This window comes from Dromiciops gliroides, chromosome 2 (genome assembly GCF_019393635.1).
Source record: "Dromiciops gliroides isolate mDroGli1 chromosome 2, mDroGli1.pri, whole genome shotgun sequence".
NCBI lineage: Eukaryota > Metazoa > Chordata > Mammalia > Microbiotheria > Microbiotheriidae > Dromiciops > Dromiciops gliroides.
In genome coordinates, this window is record NC_057862.1 from 193,313,186 (window position 1) to 193,330,953 (window position 17,768).

Consider the following 17,768-nt stretch of genomic DNA (forward strand, 5'->3'; position numbering starts at 1 on the left):
CCACCTAAACGTCCAACTTGGATTATCTCCATTTCTTTGTATAATTTCACTTCTGCTCTACCTTTTGCCTCTACATCAAATCAAGTATCCATTGTGATTTCCTGACTTTTTAGAGTTGTGGTTTCTAGTAGTTACAGACCTCAAAGAAACACTTGCTCCTACAGGGAAATAATGTCCTTCTTTTCTGCCATTGAAATTCTATCCCCATGACCAGAACATACCACTGGATTGTGAAACAAGTTGGGTTTCTCAGTATGAATTCCTGTCTTTGAAGCCAGAGGCACCTATTAGTCTATATTATCTTGGTCTTTACAGATGAAAATGTAGCCTTTTTCTTCTGTTGCTCTCAGGCCTTATTTATTATTATTATTATTTTTTTTTTGGTGAGGCAATTGGGGTTAAGTGACTTTCCCAGGGCCACACAGCTAGCAAGTGTCAAGGGTCCAAGGCCAGATTTGAACTCAGGTCCTCCTGAATCCAGGGCTGGTGCTCTATCCACTGCGCCACCTAGCTGCCCCTGCAGGCCTTATTTTACAGATGTATTGTTTATTTACTGAAATATCCTTAACCCCATCTGGCCTTTCTTTTTTTAATAACCAGCTGATGTAGGTGGGTTCGTTGGGGATCCAGAGCCAGAGTTGCTGGTACGCTGGTACCAGGCCGGAGCCTACCAGCCCTTCTTCCGAGGCCATTCCACCATGAACACTAAGCGGCGTGAACCTTGGTTATTTGGAGAGGAACATACCAAGCTCATCAGAGGAGCCATCAAAGAGCGATATGCCCTCCTGCCTTATTGGTATTCTTTGTTCTACCATGCACATGTAGCTTCCGAACCAGTCATGAGGTAAACATTATTCATCCAACTGAGGTATTGTGCTCCCCAGCAAATTACAAAAGATCATTTCAGGGATAGGGGCAAGAATAATTACATAAAAGAGAAAGAATGTGAAGGAAATCTAGGTATTTAATCAAGCACTCAACAAACATTTATTGTGGGCACATTTACTGTGCAAGGCCTGGTAGGCATTGTGGGGAAGAAGTAGGAAGCAAAAACAAGTCCCTGTGGCTTTGTGATTAAAATTTTATTATTTGATTTTTTAAAAAAGGAAATAGAGATATTTCTGAAAGAGAAAGAGTGACTCTGCACTCTTCTTTAGTTCATTTATTTATTTGTTTGTTTGTTTGTTTTGTGAGGCAAATGGGGTTAAGTGACTTGCCCAGGGTCACACAGCTATAAGTGTCAAGTGTCTGAGGCCAGATTTGAACTCAGGTCCTCCTGAATCCAGGGCCAATGCTTTATCTGTTGTGCCACCTAGCTGCCCCAGTTCATTTATTATTGAACTGAATTTTTGGAGCCTTGTGCTTTAAGCATGCCCCTGTGTCAGACACTTTCAAAGCCCCTGGTTTGGATTGAAGTGTTTTTAGTCTTTTTCTCCCTCCATAGGAAGAAAGAGAAACAACTTCCTGAATTTTAAAGAAAATATTTGTGAACCTCAGGCCTATAATACTGTCCTGTAGAAAAAAAGCATGTAATTATAAAGTCTGGGATATTAACTAGATGAGAAATAACAATGCAGATTCAAGGTGAAGCCAGGTTTTAGGTTGTTTTTTTTTTTTAATCAGCATAATTATCCCCCAAGTAACTGTAGACAAGAATTGAACTGGGCCTTTAAAATATATATATATATATTTCCAGACCCCTTTGCCAATATAATCCACCAGTGTCATGTCAATGATGGCAGTGATTATCAGTGGCCTGAATAGTCATACTATTTACAGTTTGGGTTTTTACTAAAATTTTCACTTGTTCTACATAATTCAAAAATAGATAAATATTAATGGAAAGGATAGTGAAGATTTACAAATACCAGAATTCTGTCTCATAGGAATATTTGGAACAAGACATTTTCTTCACATGAAACAATGCTGAATTACATCAGCTGCTCTTAGAAGCTTTAATCCTAAAATCTTGGATTTTTTTTCTAATTTTCTGTTTATTGGTTGAAGCTAAAAAAAAACTTGTCAAAACTTTTATAAAATATGTGAGTGCTTATATGAATAAGGAAGAAGAAAAGAAACAAAACCTTTCCTTTCCTTTTCCCAGGCCCCTCTGGGTGGAATTCCCAAAGGAATTAGAAACTTTTGGTGTGGAAGATGAGTACATGTTAGGTGAGCTGAATATTCTTTCTGCTTTCTTATAATAAACCAGAAAACTTATCATTAAAGTTTCTGATATTAGAGTCTTCAAAAATACAGGGAAGAAGTAAAGACATCCCATGACAAGATTTTTAGCAATTAATTTATTAGCAAGATCTTAACACTATTTGGGGACAACTAGGTGGCACAGTGGATAGAATGTCAGACCTGGAGTCAAGAAGACTCATCTTCCTGAGTTCAAATCCAGCCTCAGACACTTGACACTTACTAGCTGTGTGACCCTGGGCAAGTCACTTCACCCTCATTGCCCCCACACACACAAAAAATCTGACCTCAGACACTTCCTAGCTGTGTGGCCCTGGGCAAGTCACTTCACCCTGTTGGCCTCAGTTTCCTCATCTGTAAAATGAGCTGTAGAAGGCAATGGCAAACCAGTCCAACATCTTTGCCAAGAAAACCCTAAATGTTGGACACAACTGAAAAAGACTCAACAACAGTGAATAGAAGAGCTCTGTTTTGGAGTCAGAGAACCTGCATTTGAATCTCAGGTCTGCTATTCATCTGCCATCCTGGGCCTCCGTAAAATGAGAGGGTTGGATTTGGTGATCTTCCAATGTCTCTTCCAGCTATAAGTCTATGATGCTATGATCTGTGATGCAATGGCCCACTGTTAAGCCTTGAGGAAGGTTCATGAACTCCTCAGACCACAATGCTCCCATAGCAGCAATGTACTCAGTGATATTCCAGGGGCCTGAAAGAGTTAGTGCCTCTCTCCAGGAGCCTGCCAAGGCACTCAGAGAGTGTCCTGGCTAGTGGAGACAGTTGGACTTGGTAGTAATTTTGTACGCTAATATCTTTGCTGAAAGCATAAAGCATCCCTAACATCCGTAATTTCTGCACTGACAAACACATCTTTATGACACAAGTCCTTTAAACCTCAAAAAGACAGAAAAGGGGTTTATGGACATCTCATAAAAAAACTAGTTTAATTGCTTTCCCATTCCTTTTTTTTTAGGAAGTGCTTTGCTAATACATCCAGTCACAGAACCAAAGGTCACGATGGTTGATGTCTTTCTGCCCGGGTCTGAGGAGGTAAGAATAAATGATAAATTGAACCATATCTTATATATCCTTCATTCTTTAAAAAAATGCATTGTTGCTCTTTTCCCATTTTACATCACCATCACTTCTCAATGACTCTCATCACTGGTCAACCTATCAGTAGAACCTTCCCTGGTAGGTAGGTAGGTAGCACAGTGAATGGAGCACTGGCCCTGGAGTCAAGAGGACATAAGTTCAAATCCAATCTCAGACACTTTCTACCTGTGTGACTTTGGGTAAGTCACTTAACCTCTGTTTGCCTCAGTGTCGTCTACTGTAAAAATGGGGATAAAAACAGCACTTGCCTCACAGGGTTGTGAGAATCAAACAAGACAGTATTTGTAAAGTGCTTAGCACAGTGCCTGGTACTATGTAAATGCTTGTTCCCTTCTCTTCCTCCTTGTAATAAACTCAAGTGGCCATTATTTTTGGACAAGGAGCATGAGATCACAAATATGCAAAGGTGGCCTATTTGTTAAATGAACCACTGTCTGTCCATGGCCTAAATATGTATATTAACTCTTAACTCTCAGGAGCCAATCTCCAGACCTTAAAATGTGCTTTCTAGGTGCAATAAGCAAGTTAACATTCATTCAGGGGTTTTGTTCAGCATGCCATTAGAAGGTTTGCAAGAAACTGAGGGTAGAATAGACATACAAATTGCACAAATTAGCCTACATATACACATATATATGTATATATGTGTATGTATATGTATATACGTATGCATGTTGTTGTTATTTACAGTTGTTTCAATTGTGTCCAACTCTTCATGACCCTATTTGGGGGTATTTCTTGGCAGAGATACTGGAGTGGTTTGCCATTTCCTCCTCCAACTCATTTTCCAGAGGTGGAAACTGAGGCAAACAGGGTTAAGTGACTTGCCTGTTGTCACGCAGCTGGTAAGTATCTGAAGCTAGATTTGAACTTGTCTTCCTGATTCTAAGCCCAGCACTCTATCCACTGCAGCACCTACCTGCCAACACTTAAATAGATTGGTAGATAGATAGGTAGGTAGGTAGATAGGTAGGTAGGTTGGTAGGTAGATAAATGGATGGATGGATGGATGGATGGATGGATGGATGGATGGATGGATGGATGGATGGATGGATGGATGGATGGATGGATAGATGGATGGATGAATATACCTGGATATACAGAGAGAGGCTGGCAAAAAAAAAAACAAACTGATTAATCACTTCATCTCTGAGCCTTTCCCAAGGTCACACAGGTCATAAAGTGGAAGAGTCAGACTTCAAAGCTGAGGACTCTAACTCTAGGTTCCATGTTCTTTCCACTACAACATGTGGTTACATAAATATACACAAACCCTATGATATGACGATGATGAAGAAGTAGAAGAAGAGGAAGAAAGAGAAGGAGGAGGAGGGGGAGGAGGGAGAGGAGAAGAAGGAAAAGAAGAAGATGATGATGATGAAGAAGAAGAAGAAGAAGAGGAGGAGGAAGACAAGGAGCAGGAGAAGAAGAAAGAGAAAAAGAAAGAAGGAGGAGAATGATGATGACAACTAGCATTTCTATACAACTTTCAGGTTTACAAACCACTTTAGATATATTATCTCATTTGACTTTCACAGTAACCCTGTAAGGTAAATACTATTTTTTGAGTGTAAACAATCTCAAATTGGTTTTATTTATTTAATCAAAATTTTTGGAAATATAATAAGAAGAGACATTAATCTAAGGATTCCTAGATGCAAAAGACTTGACGTTCTCAGCCTGGGTTGGAAGCCAAATGGCAAACAGTAAACCAACTATTTAGTTATGGCTTGAGTTAAGCAGATGTCAGAGTGATTCTCTCTTCCTGTAACAGAAAATATTACAGAAATGCATTCTTCTTCTAAAAGGAAGATGCTATTATTATTTCCATTTTAGAGATGAAGAAATTGAGACTAAGAGACATTAAGTGACTTGCCCAGAGTCATACAGCAAGTAAGTATCAAAAGCAAGATTTCTGACTTCAAGTTCCATAATCTTCAAGTTCTATTCTGTGAAATTACTTCATGAGGTTCGCTTGGTACTTTGGTAACTAACTTCAGGAAATCCATGAATGGAGTCCAAGACATAATCACCTTGTTTCAAAATTTCATATATAGGGGTGGCTAGGTGGCGCAGTGGATAGAGCACTGGCCCTGGAGTCAGGAGTACCTGAGTTCAAATCCGGCCTCAGACACTTAGCACTTACAAGTTGTGTGACCCTGGGCAATTCACTTAACCCCAATTGTCTCACTTAAAAAAAAATTTCACTATATGTGACAACACTATTCTAACATATAAGTGCATATATAGGGCAGCTTGATGATGCAGTGGATAGAGTACCTGACCTGGAGTCAGGAAGACCTGAGTCCAAATCTGACCTCAGATACTTCCTGGTTGTATGACCCTGGGCAAGTCACTTAACCCTATTTACCTCAGTTTCCTTATCTGTAGAAGAAGCTGGAGGAAGAAACGGTAAACCACCCCAGTATCTTTGCTAAGACAACCCCAAAAGGTATCACACACCACTAAAAAATGACCGAACAGCAACAATATGCGTAAACACACATATATGTATATACTGATGTCTGTTCTACCCTCAGTTTGTTTGTTTGTTTGTTTTGTGAGGCAAATGGGGTTAAGTGATTTGCCCAGGGTCACACAGCTAGTAAGTGTCAAATGTCTAAGGTCAAATTTGAACTCAGGTCCTCCTGAATCCAGGGCTGGTGCTTTATCCACTGCACCACCTAGCTGCCCCAGTTTCTTTCTTTTTAAAATTTATTTTGTTGTTCCTTCCTTATTCATCCACTGCCCTTCCATTTGCCACCATTGCCATCCATTTCCCCTCTTACAGTTTTCCTTCTTTCTTGATTTCTTTTTCTCTCCTTCCTAATTCCTCTCCCTTTCTCTCCCTTATACTGCCCCTTATGGAACAGGAAATATTAGGCTTTTATAGCTGCTTAGTCAGCAGGCTAAATAATCCCATCCCATACTTACACTTTAACTCTTTTCAAGCACATGCTCTCCTAAATTTCTACCCACAAGCCAATTATTCGAACTTTCTAGTTACTTAGCTTTTCGATAAACTGAAGTTTATTGTCTAAGGAACATTTGAACCCTCTTGTTAACATGCTTTTGGATGATCTGTTCCTATTCAGGTCTGGTATGACTTGCAGACATTTGTTCGTTGGGAAGGAGCACGTACCCTGAAGGTCCCTGTAACGTTGAATAGAGTAAGTTATATTTAGACAACTGTTTTGATCATCTGCATTCACTTTAGCTAAAAGCTCTAGAATTCTGCTTAAGAACCTATTTCATTTTAGTGGAAAGTATGGAGAATCACAGACAAACCACTAGGACTGAGAAGAAGCTGTTGTGAATAAAAATCCTGAGAAACAAAGTTTCTGGGTATCAGTAATCAATTTATTAACTAGGCTAGCCAATGATCAATAAATTGATGGTCAGTGGTTTCTCTCAGGAAGCAAAGACAAGAAAAGAAAACTCGGAAACACCTTAAATTAGATGCGTTGCTTCTGGCAAGGGAAACTCAACCCTAATTGGTAGACATTTAAAGAGGAGGTGGGCTAGAAAATCTTCAGCTCCTCCTGCTGAGAATGTGTCTTGATCATGAGACTCAGTCTTCAGCAATATGGGTAGGGAAAACCATTTCCATCCAGACCTCTCTGGTTAGTTTTCTTCTTCATGAACCAGGTTACCCCAAACCCCAAATAGGAGGGGACCAAAGTCATACAAGTGGTTCTTTGTATTCTTGGTAGCAAGAACCAGCCCAGCCTAAGCTTCTGCCTTTGGAATAAACAAAAGCCAGGCTCCCATTGGAGCAGGGCCTGTCCAACCTAGTCAGACCAGCAGGTGCCTTTGGAGCTAGGAGTTATCAAGTCACTGGTCATGCATTTTAGAGACTAGGTGGCCTTTTCAGGAGTGGGGACCTTAATAAAAATAGGATGAAAATAATGGATCACATATTAATAATTAGTTATTAATATAATAAAATAATATTAATCTCTCTCAAACCACCTTGCTCATGTAGTGCGATATATACTTGAATAGTTGTCCTCTCTACAACATTCCTAACAAATGGTCCATCTAGCCTTGCTTAAAGACCCTTAATGATGGAAAAATCCATCTCACTCATTCCACTTTGGCACAAGATGGGTTCCCCCTTTATATTTCAAGCCAAAGTTTGCCTCTCTGCAACTTCAAGGTTTTTCTCCTAGCTCTGTCCTCTAGGGCTAAGCAGAAAGTTGAACCTCTCTTCCATACAAGTTTCAGATTCTTAAAGACAGGTAACCTCATCCCCAACTCTTTCTGCCTAAACATCTTAATTTCATCAGCCTTTCCTCAGAGGGGATGGTCAGTCTGCAGTCCCTTGTCTCTTTTTTTTTTGTTGTTAGGCACTTGGGGTTAAGTGACTTGCCCAGGGTCACACAGCTAGTAAGTGTTAAGTGTCTGAGGCCGGATTTGAACTCAGGTCCTCCTGAATCCAGGGCCGGCGCTCTATCCACTGTGCCACCTAGCTGCCCCCCCTTGTCTCTTACATGTAACTTCTCTACACACATTTAAATATTTGAGTCATATGAATGAAGGAGCACTTAACAGAAAGAAGAAATCATTGACCTGGCAAGCCACTAACATTTTCTTCTATAGGACCACGTCAAGGAATATAAATATGTAGTGGGAATACTAGGCCTCTAAAAAATACTTCAGTGATGGTTCTGTCTGTAATTTTTAAGTGCTATTTAAAATCTATTCATGATGACTATTAACTTTTGCTTTACAGCTCAAGTATTTATTTCAGTGATTTTCATCCTCTCTAATAGATGCCGGTGGGGTCCATCACTGAGGTGAATGAGTAGCACCTTTCCACATATTGCATCCTTGTCTGAGATCTTACTTTGGGGTACTCAGTAAATGTTTCTGGCATTGAATGAGCTTCCTTCATTGACTTTTTACTAAATAACTAAAAAACTCTGTTTCATAGCAACAAAAATAAGGACCTAATTAGAATGGAGATAAAGAGATTTGCATTCATGATTAACAACAAAAAAATGAGCCTCATTACAAAAACTCCTATAGATATGACTATCATTTTTAAATTTTATTTATTTATTTATTTGGTGAGGCAATTGGGGTTAAGTGACTTACCCAGGGTCACACAGCTAGTAAGTGTCAAGGGTCTGAGGCCGTATTTGAACTCAGGTCCTCCTGAATCCAGGGTGGGTGCTCTATCCACTGCACCACCTAGCTTCCCCTGGATATGACTATCAGAAGTTCATGAACTATTAGAGCTAGACTTATACTTTGAGATCATTAATCCCTATTCAGAGAGGTTACTTGCCCAAAGTCACATTCTAGAGATACTCCATAGAGTCATCTTAAAGGGCTGGAAAGAGATTTGTAAAGTGAAGAAGAAGAGCACATTAGTTGCCAGAGTGTTGAAAGAAAGCTCATCTTCACAGAAATTTTAAAAGAGCCCCTTGTGGTGTGCTATTTTGCAGTGAATGTTTGGTGCTAGGTGAAATGTGTTTAAAAATGTTTGTTTTGGTTTTGAAACCAACGCGATTTTGAAAATATATCCATGGCTGTATAAAATAATTAGGGAGTATGTAAAAAATTAATGTAAGATTACCTATTTATACTATTTTTTTTTAATTTTGGGTTGGAGCAATGAGGGTTAAGTGACTTGCCCAGGGTCACACAGCTAGTAAGTGTCAAGTGTCTAGGGCCGTATTTGAACTCAGGTCCTCCCGACTCCAGGGCTGGTGCTTTATCCACTGAGACACCTAGCTGCTCCTAATTATACTATTTTATAAAAGGGATCCATTTAGAGTAAAGAGATTACATTAGGAAAAAAATAACACAGGACAGAATGGAGTTCATTACTTTGATATCAGGGGAAAACAGGTACAGATGACAAGCAATTGTTTTCCCCTAATAAAGAAAAGAAATCATTCTCTTTCAAGATGGACATGTGTTTTTATATCTACATATCATTGTCAGCCCTGCTTCCTGCCCCACCACCATGTATAGAAACTGTGCTCACAAATTAAATTGTGTCCTTCAGTTTGCATTAGTGCAAATATTCATTGCAGGATATCTAGTGGTTCCACTTTGAGATGTTCTTATGTGTATTCTCCTTTCCTGAAATTTCTTTCTTTACAGATACCAGTATTTCAGCGAGGCGGAAGTGTGATACCAATGAAGACTGCTGTGGGGAGATCCACAGGGTGGATGACCCATCTCCCTTATGAACTCCGTGTTGCTCTGGACACCAAGGTGTTTAGGAAGTATTTTCTTCACACATCTCAATTTGGTTATTTCTCTGTCTCTTCTAATGATGGCCTTCTGAGTGTATGGTATAAAGCATGTAAAAGTGTAGAAATCTCACCCATGAAATCACCAGAGCAAGAGAGCTTCTAACTTAGGCCTAAAAATTAACGTTTTACTTCCTTTTCTGAATCATGGTCATTGCTTTTATTAAGATGTTCAGTGTCCACTATCAAACCCTTGGGATTTAAAAGTCATATCATAATTTTTTTGGAAACAAATTCTAAACCATGTCCAAGATTTATTCCAGTTAGGTATTGTGAGTTGTGGGTGAATCCTAATTATAGGATCATAGAGTCATAGGTATAGAGTTACAAGGGACCTTAGAGGTTATCCAGTTCAATGGCCTTATGCTGGTCTTCCCAGTCTTGTTCTGGCTGGATATCTGACAATCTGAAAAGACATCTTCCAGGGTCATGTTGAAAATCATCATTAGTGTATCTCATTGCAGCATTAGTCACACACACTGAAACTTCACTGGGGTGTCTGGTATCATAGAATAGCTGGATTGGTAGTAGAGAAGACTGTAAGGGCTCACAGCCAGCCAGGGCCAACCCAGAGTCACCATAAAGCTGACCCAGGTTTGAGTGGCACAGGACAGGGCATCTTCACCTCTGATCCTGGCTGCCCAACCCCATGCCGTATGAATATGTGAAGGAACTGTGATTCAGTCAGTGTAGGGAACCCCTTTCACTAATGGAGATTGCAACCTCTCTTTGACTTAAATAGATATGGCCAGGAAAGTTGTCTGAAGCACATACAAGTGAAGTCACTTGCCCTGTATTGTTGTTTAGTTGTTTCAGTCATGCTCAGGCATGACCTTGTTTGGAGTTTTCTTGGCAAAGATACTAGAGTGTTTTGCCATTTCCTTCTCTAGCTCATTTTACAGATGAAGAAAGTGAGACCAACAGGGTGAAGTGACGTGCCCAGGGTCACACAGCTAGGCAGTGTCTGAGGCCACTGGTCCAGGATGACACAACTACTAAGTGCCACAGGAAAGATTCAAACCTAAATCTTTCTGATTCCAAGTTTAGCATTCTCTTTACTATGCTCACCTTATGCCAGGAAGACCTGACATACCCTGTGTGGTGCCCAATTGTCAAAGTGTCGCATGTATGTACAAGGTCTTCCACAACAGAGACCAACACAGGCATTGACTTCAGTGAGCTTCATCCCTTCTTTGTGTGTGTGTGTGTGTTTTTTGGTTTTTGGTGAGGCAATTGGGGTTAGGTGACTTGCCCCAGGGTCACACAGCCAGTTAAGTGTTAAGTGTCTGAGGCCAGATTTGAACTCAGGTACTCCTGACTCCAGGGCTGGTGCTCTATCTACTGTGCCACCTAGCTGCCTCTTTCATCCCTTCTTATAACAGGTGTCACTGGTACCTGTCACTGAGGTGAATGAGTGGTACCTTTCCATGTATTGCATCGTTGTCTAAGATCTTACCATTGGGCACTCAGTAAATGTTTTGGGGATTGAATGAGCTTTATTCTCTTCTCTGTTTTCTATCCTACCTAGAAAATGATGGCTAAGGGGGTTTTGTAACTGTCGACCTTTTTCCAGGGTTCCGCGAGAGGTGACCTCTACCTTGATGATGGACATTCATTCCAGTACCTCCATCAAAAGCAGTTTCTTCATAGGAAGTTTTTATTCTGTGATGGTGTGTTGTCCTCCAGGTAATGGCAGCGGAGGAGAGCCAAGTATTTAAAACACATTATAATACACATTTTAGCTGCTTCATAATGTACAGCTAATGTATAGAGGATGCCATTTTTTAGAAAGGACCACCAAAAGCTCTGTATGGGGTGTCTTATCCAACATTTCCTGCCATGTCTTTTCCCTTTCCCATTAAAAAAAAGTTATATCTAGGGTTCTATGAAATCTTGTCACATTTGACTTTCAGCGACTTCCCACAAAATGAGAGAATGACCACAGTAAAGGGGGTGGGGGGAAGTCATCTCAATTAGGAATTTGGGTATTCAGGCCTCTTCATATGAAGTAAATTTTATCTTTGTTCATCTCAATTAGAGATGCCACCTGGACTGTTATTTATCCAGCTTGGAGGGGCAGATATGAGGGGAAATACATATCAGCCTCAGGTATTCATAGAGACTCCTTACTGGAAGTACTAACCTGGTGACAAATGTGTGATTTTTTTTTTAGCAACTTTCCCCGATCCCCATTCCATTCCTTTATCTGAAGCTAACTGTGTCTATTTCTAGCTGTGCAGATGAAAATGCTCATTACCACAGTGAGTGTGTGGTGGAAAAAATCCTGATCCTGGGCATCAATAAGCAGCCTTCTTCTGTGACTGCCAATTCTGGTAAGAAAATGAGTCCTTCCTCACTTTTCCATTAAAAAAAAAAAAGACATCTTCTGGAGGTATGTTGTAAATCCTGTTGCAAATGTCATAGCATCTGGGTGTGAATAAAATGATTAGTCCCTGGAGATCAAACCTTTCCATTCATCCATACATTAATAAAGACCAAATTTACTGGTCTTTACCTTCACTTTCATAACCCCATTCATCTTCTTGATTAATAGATTGTTTTGTAGTCTGTAGATCTGTGTCCACTCTCAAATTCTTGGGGTTTAAAAGTTACAGAGTAATTTTTCTGGAAATAATTTCTAAATTGTCTCCCAGGTTAATCACAGATACTGTGAGTCTTGGGTGAATCCCAATTATAGGATCATAGAGTTGGAAGGGACCTTAGAAGTCATCTAATCCAGCCCCTTTATTTTACAGATGAGGAAACTGAGGCATAAAAAAGGTTAAGTGACATGCCCAAAGTCTCACAGGTATAATAAAATGGCAGAGCACTCTGTCCACTATCCCACACTGTCCCTTTTAATAGATCTCGTTGACACGCATAGACCTGCAAGTCAGGGTTTGATTTCTGTCTTAATCACTGAATTTCTCACATAAATGCCCCATATCCATACCTCAGTTTCTTTCCAACCAACTTCATAGTCAAAATTGTGGGTCATATTTGACATCCTAAAAGTTCTGTGAGATCCATGGACAGGGCTGGTGTGGTGAGGGATTCTTCTGAATGGAGAACTCCACCTATTATTAAATGAGACAGTTCTGTCACTTCTCATTTCAGAGAAGACATTTTCCCCACCAAGGCCTAATAGAGACTTTTGTTGTTGTTCACTTGAAATTTAGGTGGGGCAAATAAGCCCATGTCTTTTACCTACTGCTCCAAGACAGCTGTGCTTCACCTGGAAAACCTTTCCTTGAATGTCGGCGCCGATTGGGAGGTCCGCGTCAAGTGACAAGAGAAGCAGGACCATCACAGCCTTTGAAGGAAAGTCCAAAGAGAACCGGTCTTGGAGAATGTCCAGAGTGCTCTGTACCTGAGCTCCTGCCTGGCTTGTGCTGCTCTCAGATTGACTTGGCTGAATCAGAGAGACCCTTCACTGGTCATAGTACAACCGTTTGATGAAGGGGCACTGTGATATTTCATATTTTCTTTCCTTTTTGATTTTTGGGGCATGTTAAGCTTTGATTTCATTATGTCAGAAGCTGGTGCTTTTCCTTGAAACAAATAACCTAGAAATGGCAGGTTGCCTTCATTGCTTAGTTTTGAGCATCTCAGAGTCGTGATTTGGGTTGGCACTGTGCCAAGCACTGTAACACAATGAGCCACCTCTCTTTCCTGTGCCAGGTGCGGCAGGCTTTAGAAAGAGGGATGGGTGGGTGTAGCTCTGTAGGATCTCTTCCTATCTGTGCCTGTCCTGGGCCACACCCCTGAAGGGTGTCACGGTCTTAGACAAAGCTAGCAGCTGTGGTGCGACAGGAATTCTGCCATATGTATGTGGTGGGCACTCTGAAGCTATATTGCACCCACTCTGGGATAAATGAAACAAAACCCTGAATGGCAGCTGAGAGCTTTTTTTGGTCAAGCAATTGGCTCAAGGGGAGCAAAGATAGTTCTTCTCCCCTACATGCCCAGAAGGGTTCATCTCAAGCATCCTCCCAGGCTAAAGAGTACATATATCATTATTACTTTTACAGATTAATTTTACACAAGTTTTACTTTCTAGCTCAAGGAGCTATAGTGGATTGACATTGCATACAGGAGTAAGTGAGGCCTTCTGAGTCCTTGAATGGTCCTCCAAATACGGCAGACTCATTCCTGCCCTCGTTTCTTTGCTTCTGCTGGGCCCCAAATACTAATTCTTATTCACATCTTGCTTACTCTTCAAAGTCCAGTTCAAGTCTCACCTCCTCTATGAAGCTTTCTTCCAACACCCAGTAATCCCTTCTCAGAAATTTAGTGCAACAAAATCAATGTACAATCAGTCAATAAAAAGGGAAGCTGCTGATCGTGAAAAGAGTTTTGCATCAAATGTCTCTGATAATACTAAGGTATATAAGGAACTAATACAGATATATAATACCCAGAGCTTTCCCAGTAGATAAGTGGTTAAAGGAGATGAACAAATAGTCCTTGAAAGAGCTACAAACTATTAGCCAGGTAAAAGGGCATCAGGGTGGTGCAATGGATTGACTGCTAGGCCTGAAGTCAGGAAGACTCATCTTCCTCAGTTCAAATGTGGCTTCAGACACTTACTAGTTTTGTTACCTTGGGTAAATCACTTGGTCTTGTTTGCCTCAGTTTCCTCATCTGTAAAAATGAGCCGGAGATGGAAATGGCAAACCACTCCAGTATCTTTGCTAAGAAAACCCCAAACGGGGTCATGAAGAAACAGAAATGACTAAATAACAGCCATGTAAAAATTGTTCCTAATAATAACCTTAATTTATGTGGCACTTGAAGATTTGCAACATTCTTTACATATATTATCTCACTGGATCCTCACAACAACCCTATGAAGTAGGTGCTGTTATTATCTCCATTTCACAAATAAGGGAACAGAGCCTTAGGGAGATCAAGTGACTTGTCTAGAGTAACTCAACTAATAAGTGTCTGAGACTGGGTTTGAACTCAAGCCTTCCTAACTCTAGGTCTGATGTTCTGTCCACCGTACTAATAATGAGAACTGTCCATCAAAGCAACCCTGAGATTGTATCTCCCATTTAACAAATTGGTAAAGATGGCAAAAGATGGAAATAATCAACACTGGAGGGGCTGTGGAAAGACAGGTACCCTAATACAAGTTGATGGAGCTGTGAACTGGTCCAACCATTCTGGAAAGCATTTTAGCATTATGCTAAGGAAATGACTAAAATGCCTATATCCTTTGACTCACAGACTCCTGCTAGGCTTATCACAATGCAAAGAGGTCAAAGTTAAAGCCTAACCCTATTTTTTTTTGGTTTTTTTTGTGGGGGTTTTTTGGGTTTTTTTGCAGGCAATGGGGGGTTAAGTGACTTACCCAGGGTCACACAGCTAGTAAGCGTCAAGTGTCTGAGGCCGAATTTGAACTCAGGTACTCCTGAATTCAGGGCTGTTGCTTTAACCACTGCGCCATCTAGCTGCCCCATCTAACCCTATCTTGGCACTGGTGAAGCAGTTTAGTCTTATACTATCTTCTACTCTTGCCTCCATGTCCTTTCAACAAACACTTTGTGCCAAGCCTCAGTCCTGGATTACACCCATTATCCACCTCTATCGAGTCTATCCATGGGTTGTTGAATGACCAGAGCTGAGGGGGAAGTCAGAAAACTGGGCTGCTTTGGATCTACTACAAATTTGTCTTGTCTAATCTCAACTGGGCCCTTGCTGCAACAAGGCAGTTGTTCTATTCCTACCTAATCTGTTTGCTATCTGACTCTACACAGAGACTATTCCAAAACTCTTCATCTCCTCAAGCCTCTCATGGTATCCTGTCCCTCCCCTTCTCCCACTCATCCTCTCAGCTGAGGACCTTACCTCACATTTTGCTTACAAAATTTGAGGCCAATAGCCAGGAGTTCCTCCTTTTTTCCTTCCCCTCATCTCACATAACACGGGCATTTCCCCCCATTGTCTCCCTCCTCTCTCCTTACTTAGGCCAATCCCTCCACACTCCCTCTTTTTTTTTTTTTGAAGTTTTTGTTTACTCTGATTTTATTTGTTTTTGTTTTGTTTTTTATTTTGTGGGGCAATGACGGTTAAGTGACTTGCCCAGGGTCACACAGCTAGTATGTGGCAAGTGTCTGAGTTCGGTTTTGAACTCAGGTCCTCCTGAATCCAGGAATGTGCTTTATCAACTGCACCATCTAGCTGCCCCTCTACACTCACCCTTGAACTAATTCCCTTCTGGCTTCTCTAACAGAATGCCTTTACTATGTGCCCACTTATGACTCCCTATCTTCTACTCTATTGTCCACAAGCATGCCCATGTCTTCACATTTTTAAAAAATCCCTCACTTGGCCTTACCATCCTCACTAGCTCTTGACCTATATCTCTTCTCCCCTTCTTGACTAAACTCTTTAAGAAAGCAGTATTCTTTTGGTGGATCCACTCCCTCTCTTCTCATTCTGTCCTGAACCCTCTGCAGTCTAATTTCTGATATCATCAGAGAGAAACTCCTCTCTCCAAAGTTACCAGTTATCTCTTAAATTCCAAATATAAAGGCCTTTTCTTGCACATCATCCTTCCTGACCTCTCTCTGGCATTTGATATTGTTGAACATTTTCTCATCCTAGATGTTCTCTCCTCTCTAGAATTTGGTGCTTTTGCCGATTCACTTCTCTGAAGTTCTTCATCCATGCCACACCCACTAACCAGGCATTATCCTGAGCTTTCGCATCCCTCTCTACTATCTCACTTGATGATCTCATCAGCTCCTATGCATTTAATTATCACCTCTATGCAGATGATTCCCAAACTTATATATCCAGCCATAGTCTCCCTGCTGACCTGCAGTCCCACATCATCAGCTGTATTTTGGACAGCTCTAAGTGGATGTCTTTAGGCATCTCAAACTCAGCATGTTCAGAACAGAATTCATGTTTCTCAGATATAGTCCAATACTCCAATGAGATCAGAGATTAAAAGACCTATATGTACAAAAATATTTCTAGCATCCCTTTTTGTGGTGACCCAAAACTGGAAATTAAGATGTCCAACAACTGAGAATGGCTGAATAAGTTCTGGAATATGCATGTGTTGGAGTACTATTGTGTTATAAGAAATGAGGAAATAGATGACTTCTGAAAAATGTGGAAAGATTTCTATAAACTGATTAAGAAGCAGAAGAAGAAAAACCATTTATATTATGGCGTCAATATTTTTAAATGAACAGTTTGGGTGAATTTTTTAAACCAACAAAAAATGAAATGAGCAGAACCAGGACAATTTATGCAGTGACAACAACAGTGTAAAAATGAGCAGCTCTGAAAGCTTGTGAGAACTATGATCAATGCAGTGAACCTTGACGATTCCAGAGGGTGATGATTGAACATGCTATTTATTACAGAGAGAATAGTGATCTATAGTGCAGAAGGAGACACATCTATTTTTGTATATAGCCATTGAGGGAATTGGCTTTTCTTGACTATGAATACTTGTTATGAGAAATTTGAGCATTTTTACCTTTTGTTCAATGAGTGGGGTATGGGGTGGGAAAGAAAATATTTTTCTGTTAATCTTTTTTAAAATAGAGAGGTAGGGGTGCTACAAATGTGAAATGTTGCCCTCACTTTCAGATGAGGTTATTCATTGTGTTCTTAGTTTAACTTAACTGTTTTATTTAGTTACAAAAGATCTCTCATCAAGTGGGAGCAATCTCTAAATTATGTGATATAAAAACAAAATATATCAATAAAACTGAAAGTGACAAAAAATTGTTTTAAACAGAGGTTATTATCTCCCCCCCCAACCCTCCCCTTTTCCAAACCTTCCTATACTATTGAGGGAAGTATCATCCTCATGTCACTTAGGCTCACAAACCCTGAAGTCATTCTCAACTCTTCTCACTCACCCCACATCTCCAAACAGTGACCACATCTCATAACTTATGATTCTCCTAAGTCTCATCCCCTCTACTAATACAGTCACCACCTTAGTCCAGGCCCCATCACTTCTTTCTTGGCTAGATGATTGTAGTAGCCCTCTGATTAGTCTCCTTGCTTCAAGTCTTTCCCCATTCCAGTTCATCTTCCACTTAGTTTTCACGGGGATTTTAAATTTTTAAATTTTTGTTTTTGTTTTTGTTTTTGTGTGGCAATTGGGGTTAAGTGACTTGCCTAGGGTCACACAGCTAGTAAGTGTTAAGT

At 40.4% G+C, this 17,768-nt stretch overlaps 1 protein-coding gene across 2 annotated transcripts in view; it reads left to right on the forward strand.

Annotated features, from left to right (window-relative positions):
- Positions 1-17,329, forward strand: part of GANC (glucosidase alpha, neutral C) — a 67,540-nt gene extending 50,211 nt beyond the window's left edge. The window contains exons 17-24 of one of the 2 annotated variants that reach the window (XM_043987164.1): positions 601-844; positions 2,105-2,169; positions 3,173-3,249; positions 6,411-6,485; positions 9,433-9,546; positions 11,158-11,270; positions 11,817-11,917; positions 12,764-17,329. In XM_043987164.1, the coding sequence (XP_043843099.1) occupies positions 601-844; positions 2,105-2,169; positions 3,173-3,249; positions 6,411-6,485; positions 9,433-9,546; positions 11,158-11,270; positions 11,817-11,917; positions 12,764-12,873 (899 nt within the window). In that variant the 3' untranslated portion in view covers positions 12,874-17,329. Of the gene's footprint in view, positions 1-600; positions 845-2,104; positions 2,170-3,172; positions 3,250-6,410; positions 6,486-9,432; positions 9,547-11,157; positions 11,271-11,816; positions 11,918-12,763 lie in introns of those variants that run through there. The other variant, XR_006354950.1, reaches the window with a different exon arrangement.
- Positions 17,330-17,768: the final 439 nt, after the last annotated feature.